General features: G+C 34.8%; 6 protein-coding genes across 6 annotated transcripts; 3 read left to right on the plus strand and 3 right to left on the minus strand.

Moving 5' to 3' along the window:
* Positions 1–458: 458 nt before the first annotated feature.
* On the plus strand, positions 459–2,879 carry RO3G_09756 (uncharacterized protein; the record flags this gene model as incomplete). The annotated part of the gene is made up of 4 exons (XM_067664341.1): positions 459–830; positions 886–1,013; positions 1,063–1,235; positions 1,285–2,879. The coding sequence occupies 4 exons, from the start codon at positions 459–461 to the stop codon at positions 2,877–2,879; spliced, it is 2,268 nt and encodes a 755-aa protein (XP_067520442.1).
* Positions 2,880–3,275: 396 nt separating this feature from the next.
* RO3G_09757 (uncharacterized protein) lies at positions 3,276–5,495 on the minus strand (the record flags this gene model as incomplete). Its single annotated transcript, XM_067664342.1, has 9 exons — positions 3,276–3,804; positions 3,860–4,103; positions 4,252–4,339; positions 4,535–4,567; positions 4,620–4,680; positions 4,779–5,051; positions 5,102–5,207; positions 5,268–5,302; positions 5,362–5,495. 9 exons carry the CDS (start codon positions 5,493–5,495, stop codon positions 3,276–3,278), a joined length of 1,503 nt encoding a protein of 500 aa, XP_067520443.1.
* Positions 5,496–5,961: 466 nt separating this feature from the next.
* RO3G_09758 (uncharacterized protein) lies at positions 5,962–11,921 on the minus strand (the record flags this gene model as incomplete). Its single annotated transcript, XM_067664343.1, has 17 exons — positions 5,962–6,105; positions 6,161–6,165; positions 6,238–6,319; positions 6,414–6,588; positions 7,028–7,247; positions 7,276–7,308; positions 7,466–7,504; positions 7,765–8,016; positions 8,066–9,080; positions 9,108–9,611; positions 9,672–10,126; positions 10,320–10,752; positions 10,802–11,059; positions 11,114–11,299; positions 11,353–11,559; positions 11,625–11,791; positions 11,855–11,921. 17 exons carry the CDS (start codon positions 11,919–11,921, stop codon positions 5,962–5,964), a joined length of 4,242 nt encoding a protein of 1,413 aa, XP_067520444.1.
* Positions 11,922–13,974: 2,053 nt separating this feature from the next.
* RO3G_09759 (uncharacterized protein) lies at positions 13,975–15,268 on the plus strand (the record flags this gene model as incomplete). Its single annotated transcript, XM_067664344.1, has 4 exons — positions 13,975–14,209; positions 14,259–14,475; positions 14,526–14,987; positions 15,145–15,268. 4 exons carry the CDS (start codon positions 13,975–13,977, stop codon positions 15,266–15,268), a joined length of 1,038 nt encoding a protein of 345 aa, XP_067520445.1.
* A 1,679-nt stretch (positions 15,269–16,947) lies between these two features.
* On the plus strand, positions 16,948–18,209 carry RO3G_09760 (uncharacterized protein; the record flags this gene model as incomplete). The annotated part of the gene is made up of 2 exons (XM_067664345.1): positions 16,948–17,145; positions 17,208–18,209. 2 exons carry the CDS (start codon positions 16,948–16,950, stop codon positions 18,207–18,209), a joined length of 1,200 nt encoding a protein of 399 aa, XP_067520446.1.
* A 362-nt stretch (positions 18,210–18,571) lies between these two features.
* Positions 18,572–20,088, minus strand: RO3G_09761 (uncharacterized protein; the record flags this gene model as incomplete). The annotated part of the gene is made up of 3 exons (XM_067664346.1): positions 18,572–19,556; positions 19,616–19,840; positions 19,895–20,088. The coding sequence occupies 3 exons, from the start codon at positions 20,086–20,088 to the stop codon at positions 18,572–18,574; spliced, it is 1,404 nt and encodes a 467-aa protein (XP_067520447.1).
* Positions 20,089–23,260: the final 3,172 nt, after the last annotated feature.

Here is a 23,260-nt window from a genome sequence, read left to right on the forward strand (position 1 = left end):
CAGTAGAGCGCAATTGCTACCTATGCTTCTTTTCTACGGACAAATTTCAACAAATTTTCTAAGTTATAAGAAACAGTCTCTTCTTAATACATCACTTCATATCCTCGTTCGTCAAGTACGCTGCCTTGGACATTCTCAAAATAAAAATTTTAGTCAGAACAAGTTTAGCCAAAATTAAAGTATGCAAAAGCAAAAGGTTTGTATTAAAAGCTCCTGCAGAGAGATATAAAGAGCCCTAAATTAAGTTGGTACAAAATTGCATTTTGAGCAATGCCAAAAGTGCAAAATGGATCAATAAAATTGCGCAAAATGAAAACCTAAAACAGCAAATTAGTACCGTGAGCATTGTACCAATTGAACATGCACAAATAAAAACGCAGTCATTCCATTTTAACTATTCCTTTTATTCTTTTTCCTTTCCTTTTTGTTTTTCTTTTTTTCTTTTCAACTCAACAAAAATGGCTCATCAAGCTCGTGTTAACACTGTGGTTGAATCACTTACTAAAGCACCTCGATATGTTCAATTTCCTTCAAAGAATGGCCAAATTTTACCTATTTCTGAAATATTTGGAAAGAACGTGTTCTCGCGCAACGAAATGTCTAAAATGCTACCAAAACCTGTCTATAAGACATTTATTGAAATTATGAAAGGCAAAACAAATATGGATAAAGCTACGGCGGATGCTATTGCACATGCTGTTAAAGTGTGGGCTATTGAACGCGGTGCAACTCATTTTACCCATTGGTTCCAACCTCAAAATGACGGTACTGCTGAAAAACATGATTCATTCTTAACTCTCAAATCTTCCTTTGTGGATGGTTCTGAAGTGGTAAAAAAGTAGATCATATAATACAAGCTATCTTTTTTAGCTAAAATCGTTTTAGGTCACTGCTATTGACACCTTTTCTGGTTCTCAATTGTTACAATCCGAACCTGACGCTTCATCTTTTCCATCCGGTGGAATGCGTACTACCTTTGAAGCCCGCGGTTACACCGTTTGGGACACAAAGAGGTAAAATTAAATCCAAATTTAGACTGCTTGCTAAAGCTTATAATGATAGTCCAATGTTTGTTCAAGAGGGTCCCCATGGCACTTCAATTCTTTACATTCCTTCTGTTTTTATATCTTATAATGGTGAAGCTTTGGACGAAAAGTCTGTGCTTTTGAGATCCTGTGAAGCTATAGAAAAAGTTGCATTGGATGTCCTTCAAACAATCACACCACAAGAAGAGGGTACAAAAAAAGGCCGCGATTCGTGGGTAATGCTAATTTCCATTTTTAGAAAAACAGGCTGGCCTTGTTTACACAACTTTGGGTACTGAACAAGAATACTTTTTAATTGATCGTGCCCTGTACACCCTTCGTCCAGATCTCAAGATTACCGGACGTACCTTAATCGGTGGCCTTCCCCCTCGTCATCAGCAACTAGAAGATCACTACTTTGGAAAAATTCCTACTCGTGTCTTGTCTGCTATTAGTGAATGTGAGCTTGAACTTGCTAAATTAGGAGTTCCTATTAAGACCCGCCACAACGAAGTCGCTCCTGCCCAATTTGAAGTTGCTCCTATTTTTGAGGATGTTTTATCTGCTGTTGATCACAACTTGCTTACGATGGACGTATTCCACCGTGTTGCTCACCGCCACAAGCTTAAGGTTCTCTTTCACGAAAAGCCTTTCCGTGGTGTCAACGGTTCTGGTAAACACTGTAACTGGAGCTTATCTACCGACACTGGTGATAATCTTTTGGATCCCTCAAGCACTCCTGAAACTAACTATCGTTTCTTAATCTTTTTGGTTGCCGTACTCAAGGCTGTCTTGGATCACGGTGATCTTCTTCGTGCTGGTGTTGCTTCTGCTTCCAATGACCATAGACTTGGTGCTCAAGAAGCACCTCCAGGTATCATTTCAGTCTTCCTGGGATCTCAATTGACTGAGGTATTGAATTCAATTGAAGAGAATCGTCCAGTTAATCACGAGCTTGCTGGTGTAGATCTTAAAAATGTTCGTGTCAAGGGCACCGTCTTAGATCTCAAAGTAGCTAGTTTGCCACCTATTGCCCGTGATTTGACAGACCGTAATCGTACTTCTCCATTTGCCTTCACTGGCAACAAATTCGAGTTCAGAGCTGTTGGCTCCAAGCAATCACCCGCCTTCCCTGTCAGTTTGCTGAACTCTGCTGTCGCAAAAACTTTGACCGAAATCTTGGCTGATTTGAAAAAGGAGAAGGGCGATAAACCAGTTGCCTCTCCTGAAGACCAAATGAAGGTGATTCGTAAGTACATAATTCTCACCAAAAATATCCGTTTTGAAGGTGATAACTACTCGGATGAATGGGTTCAAGAAGCTGCCAAGCGTGGATTGCCCAATATCACCAAGAGCCCCGAAGCCTTTGCCCAGTTACTGAGAAAGGAAAATGCAAACATGTTGAAGAATATGGGCGTGTTCTCTGATGTTGAATTACACTCTCGTTACCACATCTTGATTGAAAAATATGCCAAGGAAATTACTATTGAAGCACAGACCATGATCATCATGATCATTCAACAAGTATTGCCTGCAGCTTACCAATACAGACATGACTTGGCTGAATCTGCTTCATCCATGAAAAACATTGGTGTTGAAGCATTACCTGAAATTGACTTGTTGAATGAATTGACTCCAATTGTTTCTTCTATTCAAAAGGATACTGCTTCTCTTAAATATCTTTTGGTCGAACTCAATAAGGAAGAAGATGCTGTTAAATTGGCTAACGCTTGCTGTCACCAAGTCTTGCCCAAAATGGAAGTCATCCGTGAATTGACAGATAAATTGGAACGTAATGTAGCTGATAAGCTATGGCCATTCCCTAAGTACACTGAGTTATTCTTGAATATTTAAGATGTCACATTTTTGATTGTTTGCATATCCTTATTTGTTATCAATCATTTGAAAAAAAATTACTCTCTGTATTCAAAATAAAAGCCCAAGAAATCTAATTTTTATCCTTTTGTTTACCATATAAACTATGTTTTAATTAGAAGCCATTCACTCCAATTACATCAAACACGTTAGTTTCACAGAAAAGTAAATTTTATTACACAATATCCTTATTTTGAATAAAATCGCAAGTAGCTATTCCTTTGATATAGTTTCAATCATATATAAAATTAAAAGCACCATTAAATATGCTTTTCAATTGATGCAATCAAATTATGTGAGTCCTTGATATAATCAACTGGGGTTGCCTCCATGATTGTATATTGCATTCTACTTTGATCCTACAAAGAATGGGTATCAGTAGAAGGGAATAAACTCTTTGATTAGCCAACTTACATTATATTGAACGGCCTTTGCTCTTGCTTTAAAGTTATAAGTTTTAAACAAAGCCTTGGTGAACTCTTTCTGAAAGATCTCCATACTGCGGTCCGCGATTTTCAAAAGCTCAGCTGCAGTCATTCCTATGATATGCACTGCAACATTATCAAAGATGGTAAAGAATGCTTGACCAGAGAAATCACTTATACCAGCAAACAAGACATATCTCCAATTAGGAACACTCAATATCTTTTTGCACTGTTCACATTCCCAGCTGCTCTCTTTTTGCTGAAGCTTTTTTGCGCATGTAGGACAGCCAGGATAAGCGATCGTGTCATGCTTGATGTAGGAAATAGTTCCTCTAAACATAAAATAGTCTAGAGTGTAACTGGTGTTTAAATGTCCATTATAGAGCTGTACGAGGTTGATCCACGGTATATTGTCTTTCTCTCCTTTCAATGACTTTAAGCTAATAAGCTGCTGGATATTCTGCTTTTTAAAACTAAACCTATCCAATATTAACGATAAATCTCATTGAAAAAGGCCCAATGTGTTTTTTATACCACTGATAAAGATGATGTGCTTCTGGAATAGAAGGGTTTTTCGTCAAAGTACCAAAAGTTGGTAAGGATAAAGATCTACCATTATACTCATTCACACGAAGACCTTTGCATGCAATAATAGGTGTATTGTTTGAATCAAATTCTTCTGCAACGCTACCCCATACGGTCAATTGAATAGGATGTTCAGTGTCATCGATAATTAATAAACTCCTTTTATTTATCTGCCAGCCAGTCAGGTTATTCTCTTTAATGCATAGTTAAATAATGGCTTACAGGTCTTCCAGTTGCTTTTGCAACTGTTTCATTAATACCGTAGTCTTTAATAACAACTCCAATAACATCTAAGAAAACGTTTAATCATTATGCTGAATGAACAAATTTCTCATTTTTACCAACAGTTTCGTCTTTTTCAGTCTTTTCCAGATCGATAATCTTTACAAAGGAAAAGTTTGTTTGAGGAATAGCAGAATCAATGGCGCACTTTTTTGAATCGTTAGCAAATTAATAACAATAAAGACATACACATTTTCTCACAGCTCGGACTTGTGTATCAGCGTTCAGCGTTAATTCATATTCATTGTTTAAGTTAGAAAATTGTTTTTTGGCTATAACTACTTTTGCTTGAGATACATAATAAACTTTGCCCTCTTCAAGCAGATGATAAAAGCGGTCTACTTGACCATTAAAAGCAGTAGCTTTAATTTCACCCTATGATAAGCTTTAAGTGAAGGAAAAATAAATGCGATGCGAAAAAAACTACGTACACTTTGATCAAAGAAATTAATGCTAAACAAAGTTCCTTCACTTCGATTGTTGTACCACTGTTTAATAGATGTTTTTTGGGCTGCTCTTGCTTTTATTGTCCATCTGTATGAAAGAGAGGATATAAATAAGGATTAACCTATATATGTATGTTTACATGTGTTGGTAAGGATTCAGGTGCTTAATAGGGGTGATTGGAAGATCAGGAAGTGGCATACTTGCTCTGGTAATATCGCTTGCTGAAGTTTTGGATTCAAATATGCACATCTCTCTCTGGAATTGACATTCGGGGGGATCACGTCGTTTCAATCTCCATTGCTGTACGTTGGTAATCATTGTTGATGCAGAGCCTAGTTCAATACTAATCGGTTTACCGACTTTTTCTTGTACGTCCGTAGATAAAAAATCAACCTTCTGAATAAGCATCCATCTATAAAACATAAGAGACTGATGAAAACATTGCGTTCATATTTTATTTACTTTTTGTTAGAAATTAAATTGCAACTGTATTCTTTTACGCGAACTATGCTGTTCTTTTTTATTTGACCATTTTCAATCAAAACACCAAGACATACATACAACCAGCCTAACATTGTTTTTATTAACCTAATACATTATTTTTCACCAATAGTACTTTTATCCTTACCTGGAATAAAGTGAATACCGTCAGATACAATAGCTCTATATTTAAATAAAGTTACTCGGTAAGACCGTTTACCAAAAGAAATAAGGTATCTTACTTGTAACGAACATGACCATTCAAGAGAACAACTCTGAAATTAATCAATTGGAGGATAGGATCTTTTGTAAGTGGATTGGTAACCTCATCAAAATAAATAGCTTCAATTGCTCCTGAAGAAAGTAATTGTGACATGATTTTAAGTACAAATGAGACGAAGACGAGTGAAATATGAGAGAGAGAAAGAAGGTAGAGCCTTTTGACTTGTTAGTGACATAATCTTGAAATTTTTATATTGATACAAAGCCTTAATTTTATCATTGATGTATTTAATATATTTTCAAGATAAATTCATGTAAAACAAAAAGCCGTCTTGTATAAGTACAACACATCTTCATTATTACAAGTATGGATGTGATATAGAAAAAAGGTAAGCTAATGAGAACAATTACTGTATATCCAAAGGAGACGTGTCGAAACTACAGTTGAATATACATATAAAGCAGTTTACATAGACGAGAAGAAAAAGACAAACTATTCCCCTTCCTATCAAAATATATAACTGTGATAAACAAGGTCATTACTACAAGGTATTTCTCTCTTTAGCACTCTAAAAGAGAGAAGAAGAAAAGATGAAAGCATTTTATTACTCTTCAAGAAATTAATCTTCATCTATTGTCCATGGTTCATCAATGCTATTCTTTTTTGGTACATCCACTTTCTCTTTATTTTCTCCTCTTTGAATGTAAGGTTTTAATCCCTTACCAAAGTTCGTCATACAAACAAATCCAAGAACTGACGTGGTCTACAAAAATGCATTAAGGAAAAAAGAAGATCTTGCAAAAACTTCGGAAACTTACTAGAGCTAATATCATACCAAGTATAACTAATACTTTTGATTAATAAAAGGGACTTTCCTACTTATCGTGCCACTTACCAAAGCATATCCAAATATACCAATGATCCTCTGGTCGCATAGCTTCTATTGCGATTAAAACAAGTTGAAATACAATACAAATCTGAAAAATAATAAAGAGCATCATTTGGTATAAATTTTCACTCGCGACCTGTTGAGCATTAGTTTTATCATCTCACAAACAGAGCAAAACTTACAGCATATCGCCCAAAATAAAGCATAGGTAGCATGAGGATAGTGATGATTACAAATACAAACATTAGCCAAGATTTGAATCCTTGCTTTAATGCAAATTGAATCAAGTAAAATACAGAAACCAAGAATTCAATGAAAATATCAATTTTTAATGCCAATACAAAGAACTGTGATGTCCTATACATTCCTATTTTAGTTCTGCATTAGTTCCTTTTTTTTTTTCCGAGAAAAAAAAAAAGAGTAATTTACGTTGTATTGAAATATCAGCACCAATTTTCTTATAAGTCTTCCATCCAAATTCCTTTACTACTGCATAAGATAAATAAGCGAATCCAATAGCAAATAAAGCGACACAGGTTGACAGCACGATTTCTATTTTATAAGCTATTTGAATAGCAGTAATGTCTAGTGGGATTTTGTGTTTGTATTTGATATCTGTTAATATCCTTAACCATCTTTTCCCATCTATCACTTCCAATGCTCCAAATATAGCACATACAAAATTGATGACGGCCAAAGAAATCACTTCCGCTGTATTCTGATACACTGCCTAAGAATCATACTGTCAGGAGAGTAATCTAAGGAGAAAGAAAGAAAAGGATAAAGGAGAAATTACTTTACAGCATCGAAAGACATAGCAACAAACCAACATTGGAAGCCAATAAATGCGATATTTTCCCATTTTATACGTTTTAGTCTGTCAATGGCAAAGGTAATATCTACTGTTTCATCACTGTCCAAATCATATGTCTTTATTGCTTTTGATTCTAATCCTTTGTTAAGTTGACTTGTGTTATAGTAAGCTATTGTCGCTTGGAGTGCAATGATGATTATCCCTTGAAGGCAAGCAATAAAGATGTATACTTTTATCCATTTCGATTGTGTGATTCTTTCTCGCTATATAATTTATAAAAACTCGAATCCTTTTATTATTATAATTATATAAATAAGGACTTACAATCTTTTTATAAGTAGACATACAAAGTTAATAAGTCAAAGAAGAAGAAGAAGAAGAAAAATAGGAAAAGAACAAGAAAAAAAGGGGCACAAATACATGCAGTACATGTGACACAAGCAAACTCGGGTAGTGTTCCTGTATCTTACTTGATATATATATATTTTTTTTTATTTAAATAAGTAGATTGATATTATTGTTGTTGTTGTTATTATTCACACTGGTATTATTATGCTTTATTTGGTGCTTATTTCTTGCATTGGACGATTTTTTTAGAAAAGGATGGTTCAATTTACAGAGACAATCATATATTTGTAATAAGCAGTAAGCATCACAGGCTATATTTGTAGCCAAAAGAAATGTGAGTTTATTAATTGAAGTAAAAAAATAAAGAATACCTGCATAAATAGCTTGCTCCTCAGTCAATGGTCTCTTTTCCCAGTTACTGATCTGTTGCCTTTTATTTAAAGTGCATCCAAGATAAGTTGACACTACGCCTGCTAAACCACCTGTGATCGGTTGCCCGTTCTCTGCATTCGGTTTAGGAGGTGAAGTGAGTGATTTGAGATCCAACAGTTTAGCTACATTCCAACTCTTTGATGAAGGTATTGATTGGTATAACAATTGGAAATCGCCCGTAAAATCAAATGCTACTCACACAATGAATAAAGATATGTAGTGAATTGTATTCTAATTTACCAATTTTCAATATTTCTTCATCCTCAAACAAAAACTGGAGGATTTTTTCAACAAGTTTATACAACATCTTGTTTTCTGACGACAAAAGTGTCTTGAGATCTAACAAAAAGATATATCCACCAATATCAGAAGCGATTTGCATCAAGGCCGTCTTGACTGGGTTTCCTAATGTAGCAAAAGCAGGTACCCATTCAGTATCAATACCACATACATTCGATTGAGACAAGATATCCTTCATAAGTATCAAAGATTTTTCAGAATTGACAAATAACCAACGTGCGTTAGAAGGCAATTCATAGTAAGGCAGTTTGTTGGGGTTGCTTGGTCTTTTGGGACCTAAGGAAGTCCAATGGCGTGACATCTGTTCTCCTTTCACAATGCTTACCAACCGCTCGTTGAACGGGAGCGAGTTGTACTTGCAAAAAAAGGATTCTTCCTTGTAGTTGGTAGCAAAAAAGGCAGGGGCTACCGTGTCACCCATATCAACTAGTTCCTTGATGGCTAATCTGGCCAAGGCAGAGTCATTTTCGCATAAAAGATCAATCAAACCATTGTAATTGGAGCTCTTTTTAATCGACAACTCTTGATCCTCCATCTGTTGAAGGGCGCGTTGGGCAAGAATCCAGCGTAAGCAAGCATAACGTTGAGAGAGATTAATGAAATAATATTCATTAAGACTGATTTTCATCTCTTGTGCAATCTTGACACCGCATGTCACAAGATCCTTTTGAAATTTCCTCTCCTTTAGCCTTGATAGCTGCTGTACTCCATCCGTATCTACACCCTGTAATTTATCGGAAGGCACAACCTCCAGTGGGCCAGCAAAGTTGAAACGCAATTGTTTATCAATAAAGTCCAATAGTTCTCGCTGTAAGTTGGGCTTGTTGGTTACAAGTGTGGGTAGCATCATGCCTTGACTTGCAGTAAACATCTCGGTTGCAATAGATGGGATAGGAAATTGAGAGAATAAGTCCAACTTCTTGATACAGTTCGTTGCTTCGCTGTAGTATCCATACTTTAATAATCTTTTTATTAGTTTTACCCCTTCCTCTTCGCGCTCGCATCCAAAAGCAATTATTTGACCTAATTTGAACGTGTCCATTGCGTAATAGATAACAATTGGAGAAGGAATGGTTTCAATCAGAGCAATTAACTTATCTTGGTGAGTGCGTGAGACAGTATACTTGTTAATAATAGGTTCAATCGTAATGATAGGAATTGAGTCATCATCTGAGCTACTATCTTCATAATCTTCTTCTTCTGTATCACTTAATACCACCAAGAATTCATTATCATCAAATGAAATCAAATCTTTTGCTTCTTCTTTCTCTTCCTTTTCTTTGATGACAGAAGAAGAAACAATTGCACTATCATCAAATGAGATCAAGTCGGGTTCTTTGTCTATTTTTCTTTCTTCTGCTGGTATATTTAGGAAATAAGATAGACCTTTACAGAGCACCTCAGTCAGGAGTCGTCGAAACTTGGGTGTTAACTCTCTTATCTTTGCATTATCCGAAAAATGGATAGACAAGGCTTCCAAACAGTCCTAATAAATAAGTCAATACAAAAATTTCATCCAATATGTACAAAATAAAAAGGTCCTTACAACAATAAAAGTACAAGGATCACTGCAGCTTTCCAAGTGTTCTCTTAATCTCATTTCCAAAGACAACGAATCTGTCTCTATTTCTCTAATCTTTATGAATATTTCTGCGCTTTTGTATACGTGTACAAGTTGACTAACGAGTGTACTTGCATCCATATTTTTACATATTTCTTGAAGCTTCTCTTGTGATAGATATTGTAAAGGAACTGTGGCTGATGTTATTGAAGGTGAATTCATCTCAGGTAATGGTGAACTTGAGGAATAATTAGCAGCTGTTGATAAAGTAATGCTTGATAAAGAAGAAGAAGAGGAATTGGTTTGAAGATAAGCAAACTCCTTTTTGATCAATGCTTTTGGCTTGGCTGGTTTTTGCTGCGTTTGTTTCTTCGCTGCTAGAGATTTGCTATTTAGAGAAGTAATAACCCATTCATCATCAGAGGAGTCAGAGTCAACCTCTGCTCCGGGAGATGTCATCATTTTGTACAAGAGAAAAAAAATGAAAAAGCAGTAGCTTTAAAAAAATGATACTAAACCGCGATCAAAAAAAAAAAAAAAAAGCAGGTGTTATTTATTATGCAATTTTCTTTTCATAGTCCTCTAGTCTAGAAGTCAATCTTTGAAAGAATCGAGTGGATATGCTGGGCTCACTACTTCTATTGCTTCCTAGACTAGAAAAGGTACGTGAAGATATTCCTCTTGTAATAAAATTGCCTCCTATATTCATTCCATCCGAGCTAAATCCACTAAATCCAGTCAAAAAACTAGCGGGGCTCAGTAGAGGCGCTTTAGGTTGCTGGTGCTGCTGGTGCTGCTGTTGTTGTTGTTGTTGGATTTCTTCATGTATAACCTGATGGATATCTCTTTTCATGACTGTAGATAATATAGCTGAATTACTAGTACTGGCAGATAAAGAGGTATTGTCTTTCTCTGGTACTAAGTATTTCAATCCTTCTACTATAAACTTCTTTCTGTCTTTATTATCGGCAGTAATAATACGATGTCTTATTTCGTTCCTTAGATTTAAGTTTCGCTCTATTTCTTTTTGCATTTCTTGTCTAAATTCTGCTGAAAATACAGGACCCTATAAAAAAATCTTGTGTAAATTATAAACACCATTTTTTATATTTTACTTTAGTTATTTCTGTTTCTTTTGCACCTTCTTGGAAAGAAAAAGATGAATTATCACTTAGTCCACTATTGAAATCGGATAGTTCGTCTTCTAGTTGCTTTGATTCACTTAGACTGTGAATCGTATTTTGAGCTTGTTCTAATCTTGATGCATATTCTTGTGCCTGAATCACCATGGCAACTATTTTTTCTTCATTTTCTATTTGCTGTCCTTCTAATTCAGCTATACGAACTCTTAATTGCTCATTTTCATTAATAACCTAAAATAACAACATTCTTTAACATCACTTTTTGTATATACAATAGTGTTTTACCCTCTCTAAGTCCAACTGAATGTTTTTAACTAACTGTGAAGTATTTGAACTGGATTGCTTTTGTGAGGTCAATGTTTTATCTAGTAAAGACTGTAATTTGGTATTCACATCTCTTGTTGTAGTCAACTTTTGTTCTACTTCAGCTAATCTTTTTGCATAGATGCTCACTTTTGAACGAGAATCAACCTATAGAGAAGTAAACATCATAGTTTAGACATATTTGGTTTTTGTTTATGTACCATTTCTGAGGCCATATCATTTAATTGAGCAGAGAGACCATCCATTTCTTTTCTAAACTTTAATATTTCTCTTCTAGCTTGATCGAGTTCTTGTTGTAAAAACATGCACTCTTCTCCTCCTTCACCAAATTCATTTTCCTTCTTGTACTGTCCTCTCATTCTTAATTCTTCATGAAACATTTTATTCTCCCTTTCCAATTGCTCTAACTTTTTTTTTTATTTTTTTGCTATAAGTTTTCTTTATTTTCATTCTGTATTACTGCTATTATTACTTTGAGTTGAATAGCTTCATTTGTTTCTGATATGACAAGTCCAATACGAGCTGCCACATCAAGGTCATTAGAGATGGTTTGTCTTTCTCTTTCTTTTTTAATAATCAATTGACGAAGTATTTCTATATCATCAACTGCATAAACTTCCTTTACAAAAGAGGGTTTATCTAATATTGCCTTAAAATGAGTCTATATCTTTATATTCAGTATTTGGTGTATAGTTTTCTAACCTTCTGGTATAGTACCCAAGCGTCCCAAGTAGGGCTCAAGTTCACACTGAAAAGCAATAGTAGACATAATAAAGAAAGAAAGAAACAAAAAAGCTGGGAATGAAATAATATAAGGAGTACTGTATCTGCATGTGTGTGTGTGTGTGACGATCTACAGTATATAAACTATTAAACATTAATTTTTATTTACAAAAAAAAAAATATTCAAGTGAGTGCGCGGCGTCTTAAATACACCTTGATCACCCAAGCCAGATCAGAAAGGAGTATAAGAGAATTAGAAATCATTCTTTGAGATCAAGAATAAAAAAAAAAAAAAAAAAAAAAAAAAAAAAAAAAAAAAAAAAAAGGAAAGAATACGGAGAGAAAGGCGTGTCATAGACACTAGTGTGAGTTCTGAGACAACTAATTCAATAGCCATTTTCCGGGAGAGAGTGGATGTGAAGGAGGCAATTTTTGATGATGAAGGCGATCGAGCTCAAAAAGAAGAAGACATAGGGTGAGCCAGCGGGAAAATCAAGAAGAAGTAAATTGAAAGGAACGTGGTTTGAGAGTGGTCAGTAAATGTAAAGGAAAGACAAGGGATCTTTAATAATAGCCGGCATTTGCAACTTTCGATTCATATCGAGACATTGAATGCCATGTTTCTTGGAAAGAGTGCGGTCTGTATTCTTGGGACAATCAGCTAACAAAAGTTTTCTCATTTTAGACCATAAATAAATGATTGCATAACTTTATGGCATGACTGAATTTATAAATTTCTTTTACTGCTTTTTAACACGTGCATTGTATGATATTATAAAGTCATAGTCTCTTGCACTCTCTTCCTTTTGACTCTAGTTATTTTGTACAAATGGAGTTACAAAAACGAAATTTCCTTTAAAGAATGTCAGGTACAGCATTCTTAAAAAAAAGAAATTGGTACAAGTACAATAAGAAAATATAGTGTGATGATCTATACAACACGGGGCAGAACGGATTTCACATCCTAATTAACTTGATTCAGTAAACAGAAGCATGTTTATAATTATATATTATTTAAATATAAATCTAAAGAATAAAAATAAGCTTAAAATAACAAGGATAGTGTAAAGTTTAGCATAAACATAATTAATTCTCAGCTTCTTACCTGTCCTTTCTGATTTCACTAGGCAACATGATGCAGTACACTTTTATAGATTTTAACAGTTAATAAAAACAGGGTTACACTTGATACGATGGATAAGAAGACAATAGTGATTATAAGTTAAATGATATATTGCCAATAATCTGGTGATTATGACAAACAATGAAAGGACTATTCGTAATTGATTTGACTATGTCTGTACCTGTGTCTGCTAAAGAAATCAATCGAAATGAAGGAAACAAGTATCATGGGACTCAACGTCAAACTGACACTAAAACTGATCATACCAACAATAGGGTGAGTGGCTGTATATTGTAAAAGAAACAAGAATATTAGAATTGAGTTTCTATTCCCAATATCGAATGATATGTTACATACGTAGAATGGTACTTTCTATATATTTTACTCACCCAAAGCATTTACCACAACAATCTACAAAAACAGTCAAGATTACCATAAAAATATAGATACCATTCGTACAACACTTGCTGCTATTGTAACAATAATCTTCATCTAAGTAACATTGTTATCTCTTTTTACTCATAAGATATGTAAAGACAAAAAAGAAGAAGAGAAAAAAATAAGCATATACTTATCATATAGAAAGATGACATGCTATCTTTTTACTCAATCCACAAAAAAATAATAGTATTGTTTCCCAAAACAGATATTCTCTTTTCCATGGCGTACTTTATAGTTTCTTGATATTATGCTACAGAAATTAGCACTTGTATTTTCATTTTAAAGGGTTAATTTGCCTGCTTTCATCAATAATGCTTTAGTTATTAAATCCCTCTTTCTTATAGGATGATCGTAAATAATATCTTTCCAAAGTATGCTGTATGATGTAGCAAAAGCCACCGCTCTTTTTTTTACCTGATACCCATCCAATAGCTTCATTGTTAATTTTTATACACAAATCTTTTTTTTTTTTTTTTTTTTCAATTTGGTTTTTTTGTATCACGTTTGTATTCATTTTTTCTCTCTAAACAATAATATGTCATCTGCTTCTTCCTTGAGCGCTGGTATATCCTCTTTACCTAATCAACGATACAAAATCATACTTGATAAAGGGATAAACTTTAATATGATGGTATGTGGCGAGTCTGGCACCGGTAAAACCACTTTTATCAATACATTATTGACGACGATTGTGAAAGAACCAAAAGATCAAAACAAAAGGCACTCCAAGCAACTGGATAAAGCAGTAGAAATTGAAGTTACAAAAATTGGTATGCGCTTCCTTCCTCTTCGTTTTTTTATTTATATTCTCTGCTTTAGAAATCGAAGAACAAAGATTCCGTGTGAATTTAAGGATTGTCGATACTCCAGGATTTGGTGATTATATCAATAGTTATAATAGTTGGGTTCCTGTCCTGGACTACATTGACAATCAACATGAAAATTATATGCGTCAAGAACAACAGCCTGACAGAAAAGAAATAAACGATATGCGTGTCCATGTCTGTTTGTATTTCATTCTGCCAACAGGTTGCAGGTGAAATGAACGCAATATATCTATCCGCCTCATACTAACATCCATTTTAGTCTAAAGCAGCTCGATATCGAAACCATGAAGCGTCTTAGTTCTCGAGTTAATTTGATACCTGTGATTGCCAAAGCAGATACTTTAACACCACACGATTTGATCACTTTTAAGGAAAGGATAAGAGCTGATTTGGATGCAAATCATATCAAGGTCTATACGTGTCCCGTGGAAAGTGAGGATGAACAAACGACGCAAACGAACAAGGACATCATGACTGCTATGCCATTCTCTCTTATTGGCTCCATACAAGATGTTACAACTCCAGACGGTCGCATAGTCAAAGGCCGTGCGTATCATTGGGGTGTGGCTGAAGTCGAAAATGAAGATCACTGCGACTTTGGAAAACTACGTCAGTTGTTGATCCGTTCTCATTTGTCCGATTTGATTGAAACAGCTAGTTCTGTTCATTACGAAAATTATCGTTCAAGAGAGATGTTGACTCGCCCATTTGGCGAACCAAAGTGAGTGAACTAGCTGTCGCTGTTATCACTTCTCACATCTTTGTAGACCAGTTAGGAACAAAGATCCGAAGTACAAAGAGAAAGAGGAGTTGCTTAGAAAAATATTTGCTGATCAAATCAAAAAAGAAGAATCGCGCTTTCGACAATTAGAATCTAGGCTTTTTTCAGATCGTGATCGACTGAATAAAGACCTTGAAATTAAACACGCCCAAATCAAGGCTCTAGAGGCAGAATTAGAGACATTATATTTTCGAAAGAACTATGGCCAAATTAGAAGATGATAATATAAAACTTATGAACGTTATAATTTAATTAATTACAAGATGAGCAGCTGCTACAATAAATAAATGTTTTAGTACGGTTTCAATCATAAGCCTCATATGTCAAGGAAGTGTCTGTGAGAAACATTAAGCTATTGGATAGAATTTCAAGGTTCATGAGGCGGAAAAATGCCTAATAAAGAAGCAAGATCAGAATATGATGCTGCGATTCAATATTTCAAGTAACTACAATGGCAAAAAAGGCTTTGAGATAAGCAAAGTGATCATAGTTCAGATCGACTATTTTTTTAAACCTTTTGTACTGTATTTTTTTTTTTTTTTTTTTTTTTTGTGTAATATGATGCTATCTTGTAACCTGCAATATAAGATTTACTAGAGAAAGTCTTGCTCAACTTGCACATCTGATCTTAAGTAAAATTCAGCGAGCAAATCAGTTTCATCGACTAAGACTTGCATTCACTTCCAACAAATTTTCATTATGTTTGCGCTTTCTCAATGAGTAATTTGCTTGCTTTCAGTAGCATATCCACATCTGATAGCTTTCCTACTGACTGTAACTGACTCATTTTTTTCAAACTGCGCATCACTCTCCATGTTAATATCATCAAAGCGCTCTCAATACCACATAAGAACCGAGGACCACCGTTGACCAAATGCAAAAGAACTTTTAGGAACGATTTACCATCAACATCAGTAGACCCTATATCTTGGGTAACAGCAGACATTGTATGCTGGGACGATAACGTGCAATCACTATTTAAAATACACTTGTAGTCTGGTAGACTGGATTAATATGATAAATGCATCCCTCTGCCTTTAAAAAAGCACTTACCTTGTGTCTTTAAGATCTTACTGGTGTAATGAATGATAACTTCTTGGTGATATAAAGAACCGTCTACTCGAATTATAGAAAATATAGTTGAAGAATCCACATTTATCTTCTACGTTGGCTTCTACATTGGCAATTTACTTCTGTCTGTATCTTGCCCAGTTTTATTTTTATACCAACAACAAGGATTACTATTACGGAAAACAAGCAATATGCATGTTCTGTCATGAGCATACAGTAAGACAAAAGCTGATGAACTACTCAATTGAAAATATAAAGGTTGACATGTTATAAACATGATCCTTGCAAGCCAATGTTGTTATATACTGGAAATATTACTGTAAATACTTTCAATATCCATACGTATCAAGTGATAAGGGGATTATTTACTATAATAACGAATTTGAAAAGGTACAAAACAGATTTGGTGGCTATAACAAGAGGTCGCGTCATCTGAATATTCGAATATTCGCGTATGCTTTTTTTGGTCAACCAACAGCAATTGATCGACTTCTTGAATGTTTTGTATTAGCATAACAATCCATATAACAAGCAAATATATGGCTGTCAAAGCTTAACCATGAATAACATTATTAGCATAGTTTGGAAAGCTAACGTAGTCTGAGATTAAAACAGAACGGCCAAGGAACACTGTTTCAATACTAGAAAAAAAGAAGAGATATAAAGTAATCCTCTATGTATTTAAAGTAACTTTCGTTATGCCTTCAAAAAGTTTTATTTCGTCTAAAATTACGAAGAAATTTATTTCAGGAAATTTTCCAGCAGACTAATTTTGGTCAAAGAGCCTGTAACATGAACTTTTTTTCCCTTTTTTATTTTCCCATAAAAAATGCTTACTGCTTCAAATGCCAGAATAAACAAAAAATTATTTTCATCCTTGTTTACCTTCAAGCAAAGATTTTTCGCTTCAACAGTCAGAACCCAACAGTCTTTAGTAGTTGACTTAACAAGCGATACTGCTACTCAGCCTACAGATGATATGTTTGATATCATGAAATTAGCAAGTCGTTCGGATGATGTCTTTGCTGTAAGTTTTCTTCTTCAAAGCACTTTATCATCCCTTATATATCTTCTTGTGTCTATCGATAGGAAGACAAAAGCACAAATCAACTTGAAAGCTATGTAGCCAAATTACTAGGACATGAAGCAGCATTATTTTGTGTCAGTGGCAGCATGACAAACCAACTCGGTCTTCGTGTACTATTGACACAACCTCCTCATTCAGTTCTTTGCGATGCACGTTCTCATATTTATAATTATGAATGTGGTGGAATAGCTTACCATTCTCAAGCAAGTGCCTTGCCTGTTTTACCGAGCAATAGACACCATTTGACAGTTAAAGACATTGCCAATAACCTAATGACAGATCCTATATGCTCTCCTTTAACAAAAGTTGTCTCGCTTGAGAACACATTGAATGGCACGATCATGCCATTGGATGAGATTGAGCGCGTGAGGCAATTTTGCAAACGAAATGAATTAAAAATGCATCTGGATGGCGCTCGGCTGTGGAACGCAAGCCAGGCTACAGGGATTCCATTGAAAGAGTATGGCCGTCATTTTGACACAGTCTCCATTTGCTTATCCAAAGGAGTGGGTGCTCCCATCGGATCCATCTTGGTAGGATCTGCAGAGCACATTGGGCGCGCTCGCCATATTCGTAAGTTGATGGGCGGCGGTTGGAGACAGTCTGGTTCACTTGCAGCAGCGGCACATCATTGTATTCAAACCGTCGTACCTACTATGTCAACAACACACAGACTAACACGACAATTGGCGTATGCTCTACAAAGCATGGGCATTCAATTAACCCTTCCTTGTGAAACCAATATGATATTCATTGATACCTCACAAGTTGGATTCACAATCGATACTCTTGCAAAGGAACTTGCAAAAGAAAACATATTAATAGCCAGTGATAGTGGCCATCAGACAAGGCTGGTGCTGCATTACCAAATACCAAAAACTTCTATCGATACATTTATCCAAATCACTTCGAAATTAGTAGAACAACATCAATATCTTAATTTTAATAGAAATGACATTAGCACCACTGTTGACAGTAAAGTTGCATACCCTTCAAAAAAATAAAGTGTACTTTTTAAAAAAAGAAAAAAAAAATCAAAAAGCTCATTGTTAATGATTTGGTGACTATATAAAGTACTCTGTTAAATTATTTCGACCTTGTCTTGACAACAAGCTTAGCCTTTAGAAGTTGCACTCAAATGATTGAGACAACAGTAAAAGATTGAATTTCTCAATTCACCCAAAGATAATTTATACGAACTCTCTAACAATACAAATTTGTTCATAAGCCATTCCATAAAAAGTTTGAACAGTTCATTGAAATATTATATTAGACTAATTGCCAGCGTCAAGCTGTTTAGGTACATTAAAAGAGGAGAAGGAGGGTAATAAAACGTAATAGGATGTGGATGAGGGAATGCTGTGTATTAAGAAACGACCTTTTCAATAGAGTCTTCATTGATCGGGATTTCCTTGGTATCTTCCATTTTTTCAACTTGGCCACCCACCAAAACAGCAGCAGCTTGACCATCCACAAGGTTATCTACAGTCTCGACTGTAACAGCAGGAACTGTCCAGCAAACAACGTAAGCAAGTAGAAGGCCGACGACATTAAAGACAAAGACCGTGATTAGTTGATTCATGAAAGAAATATGGTTGGCCTCAAGCTGGTTAGCTACAGCAGCACCAGCATTTTGAATGGCCTTGTAAAAACCACCATAACGAGCAGCACGTTCAGTATCATTTGTCATGGTTCCCATCAACCAATAAGCAAAACCTTGGTAAACAGCGTCAATGAGGCCAAAGAGAGCATACTCAATGACAAGTCCAGGGTAAGCAGCATCATAAACATCAATGGGTGCGTATCCAACTGCTGTTACAGATTCACGAGTGAATCTTGACTGAATGACAAAAGCGCCAATCCAAAGAGCCAGAATGACCACAAGTGTCACCGAGCAGCCTGCAAAGGCACGAGTTCTTCGAGAGCCAAGCTTTTCAAGATCAAGAAACCAACCAAACAGACCTGCACCAATGATTTGGAAGACCCAGTAAAGCAAATTGTTTAATGCTCGAGCACGGATATGCATAAAGTTGGGGCCGTTGAAAACATTGTATTGATAAGTGTAGAACCAGTTGGAGCCAGCAAAGAGAGGGATTAAGATGAGCATACGCCAATCTCCAAAAAGCTTAATGACCTCAAATGCTTCACGCTTCCAATTGGAAAATCTATGGAGAGAGACGTTGGCACCGTCAGATCGAATGACTTTTCTAGGTGGTAGTAACGCAAGTGTCAAAAGTGACCCGACGGCCATGATGACCATGAACGCAATGTAAGTGCTGGTTTTGACTGCTTCTTTAGTACCCGAATTCCATTCATTACCTAAAGGGATAGCTGCACCAAGCGTAGCACCTCTATAATAATTTTTTTTGAATTCCTTCTAGTACTTGTTAGCCTTCTTTTTGTAACTTACAGGTTGAAAATCATCCAAAACATTGAAAAGGCTTTACCCTTGTCTTTTTCGTTAGGATAAGACATCATTATACCAGCTTGAGCAGTCCACAGGAAGCCTGCACCGATACCCAGCACAGCACCAGCAACAATAGTGAATGCGTCAGATCCAGAAAGGAAAGAACCAACATAGAGAACATAGGCAAGTGCACCAGGGATAAGAACGCGGTGACCAAAGATATTATATCTATTGTATGTATGTTAGTAATTCATGTATAAAAATGGTATCCTTTTATCTTACACAGGTGCACCGATTAATGAACAAACTGCAAAAGTAATAGATAACGCTGTACCACCTTCGGTAGCAGCCCTTGTAGATGATTGACCTTGCGCACCAATGCCACTAAGGGCATTGTACATGCCTGGACAGCAGAAACAAATCATACCAACCAAGAAGATTTGAAATTCTGGACTGTTGTAACGAAAGCGAATCATTGATTATTCTTTATCAAAAAATACTGTAATGTTGGCAATAAAAAAGAAGGGTGTATGTGTTTTCGATATTTGAAGAAAAGAAAAGAATGAAAAGAGAACAATTTTTTTTATTGAAAATATAGTGACGTTGTACATATCAGAAGATCAAGTTTACAAGATAAAAAAATAATGCATGAACATCAGTGCACAATGTTCTTTAAGCTATGTTACTCATATTTTATTTACAAATTATAGGTCTTATTTTTATTTCGTTAAATACAGCTTCGAGTTAGGTTTTACAGAATTCTGATTTCAAGAGATTTCCTGTGAGAAAAAAATAAAATAAAAAATACCGAGAATACCCCTTCTAATACATCCCAACAGACCTTGTGCTGTTTTTTCTCACATTTTAGTTTTCGTTTTTAACATTAATCAAGATGATCGGATATTGGACTTTAACGTTCAACTAACTTTATTAACAATGGACTAGTAACGTGTCATGTTAAGTCAAATATAAAAAAAATGTTCTAAATGTAAGCAACTAAAAGGGAAAGGATTGTATACACAAGAACGAGGCTGGGAAAAAGTGTTTTTGGATTTTGTACCTCCTCAGATTTACATGAACAGACTACCCTTTTTTTTTATAAAAACCCTGGACCCTGAAGTAACGGATCCAGTAAGCTGTTTACAAGCTATTGCCAGATGACTTGATGATAGATGTAACAGAAAATAAGCACTTTTTTTGCTTTTGTTTTGAAAAAGAAGAATAAAAAAGAGACACATTACTTTTGTCCTACTTAATAACTCTAATGTACTCGTTGGTCAAGCGTAAGGATACGATAGTAAATTATATGATCTGCTTTGTCTGATGTTTTTTTTTTTTTTTTTTTTTTTAAAAAAAAAACCTCTGTTCGTTCGTGCTCTGTCACATTCACATTTGTCTTTCTTCTTTTTCTCCTTTTATTCACTTGTTTCATTGGATTATATTTTTGTGTAGCACAGATCTTTATTTTTTTCTTCTTCTTTAGTAAATTAACAGAGATTAAGTTTGCTTTAATCTGGCTACTAAACTTAACTTTCATTGAACACATACATGATTCAATTGAATAACTTAATCGCTTTCATAGAATAACTAAAATCTAATGCTCCAGCTACTCTTCATTTCTTGTCGAGCTTTGTGTACTTTAATGTTACACGATGTGTCCAAAATTAACGCAGCAGTGTCTCATATTAGTTCCAGAATAATCAAATTTAGTTAATGAAAGACATTCAAGTACTTTCTTTATGAATATACTATTGAGAACAAGTCAAACAGGTTTGTCTTTTTCTTTCTCCTACAAGCAAATTACGATGGCACTGAATAAAATCAAGTTATAGATCATGACTCTGATTATATCACTAAAGTTCACTGGACTTTGCAAGAAAAAAATATTGAAATGTTTATGGAATCCAGTAATACAGATGTTTTTAGCAAGGCTTAATAAGTCATTTAAACTTGCACACCATCTTAATGTACAACATGCCTTGTAATAGACAGGGATCCTATGCATTTCTTTATACGTTCAAATTAGAGTTAACAAGAGATCAAAACAAACAAGAGTTGTCAACGTCAGAATTTACAAGATAAAGATTACAAGGTAAAAGACGAATTACGTTCAATATGAAACATGAACATATTTTTAGCTTAAAAATGAATCTAGAATAAGAAAAACAAAGTCTCATCTTTGTAGAAAGATTATGCCAGCTGGACGCTTATACAACATGGAGTGGCAATGAATTAAATACTTCAAGCTTTAGGCCGAACCAAAACTCTAATCTTAATCTAATGTAGGCATGAGTTATGGGTTCTTGAATGGTAGGTTACAAAAGTATGATAATGTGTGTAGCCTGAGATTATTTAGAGGCAAAAGAAAGGTACAAGCCTTAATTTTGAGAAAGTCCCTTGTAGTTTGTATATATCTCAAGTGTTGTACTTGCAATGTTTCCATCTTAAACTGTTGTAGGGAACATTGAATTGTCGTTTTTTCAAAAAGTTATCTGTTGCTTTAAAAAAAATTCATTGCCGCATATTTCTTTGGCTTGTCATATAGGATTTGGGCATCCCTTTTCTATTTTAATCCATGGACAAAGATAATAAAATTAATAAAGTAAATTGGAAGTTTCTCTACTTTTGTTCATCTTAATTATACTGTAATATACAAAGTAATTGTTTTGAAAAATTAAATTTTTTTATGTAAAACCTTTTGTTTTTCAACGAGATCAATGATGACAAAAGCAGTTGAAAAACGAGTAAAAGAATAGTGAAATCTTTCTGAAAATCAGTGACGAAAAATGAGATAACAGCTGGAAATAGTGCTCCTTAGCAGTGATGAGACAGACAAACAATCAACAGTCAAGATATCAGAGACTATTTACTTCATATCGCCTTGTTATCAAAGATGGCTGCACGAAGAACTCTGGGTCATGTGGTGTTGAAGTATGAACAGAATAAGGCATACTAATTTTTTGATAACACTAACTTGTTTTGTTTGTCTAATCACAACAGGTTAATATCTAGGATCTTTTTAACTCAAAGGGGTCATGTTTAAGAAAAAAGAAATATTGAAGGATGACATAACGAATGACTTTTAAGAGCAAATTTACTGTACATCGGCGGCAGGATAAATTGTAGATAGGATACCTATTTCAAGATCAAAAAAGCCCATCGAGGTAAGAAAGAAGGGGGCCATATGAATTAAATGAGCCCTTACACTTTATTCCGAAATTATTGGTATGCTTTTGAGAAAAAAATCGTGCAAACAAAATAAAAAAGATTATGCAAAAGTAAAATAAATTTAGCGCAGAAGCAGGAAACGATTTTGAAGAAAACTCGATGCAAAAGATAGAATAATAGCAATAATGAGTACATATAACAAAAGAAAAAAATGAGTAGGTAGTTTTGGTTCCTTTGTTCATAGAATTGATAATAACAATGTTTTTGGGTCATAACATCATTTTGATTAATAGTTTCAGCAGCAACACTATGAATAGAGAAACAAAATTTAGATATTGAAAGGACTCAACAGAGGCACTTGTTAATAGATTGTCAAAGTATAGAATACCTAAACAAACATTCAAGTCATCAACCCCGATCCAAAATCCAAATAGTAAATAACCACGATTACTCTGTATCGAGACAAAGAAATGAAGATGT

This window comes from Rhizopus delemar, genomic scaffold (assembly GCF_000149305.1).
Source record: "Rhizopus delemar RA 99-880 supercont3.7 genomic scaffold, whole genome shotgun sequence".
Classification (NCBI taxonomy): domain Eukaryota; kingdom Fungi; phylum Mucoromycota; class Mucoromycetes; order Mucorales; family Rhizopodaceae; genus Rhizopus; species Rhizopus delemar.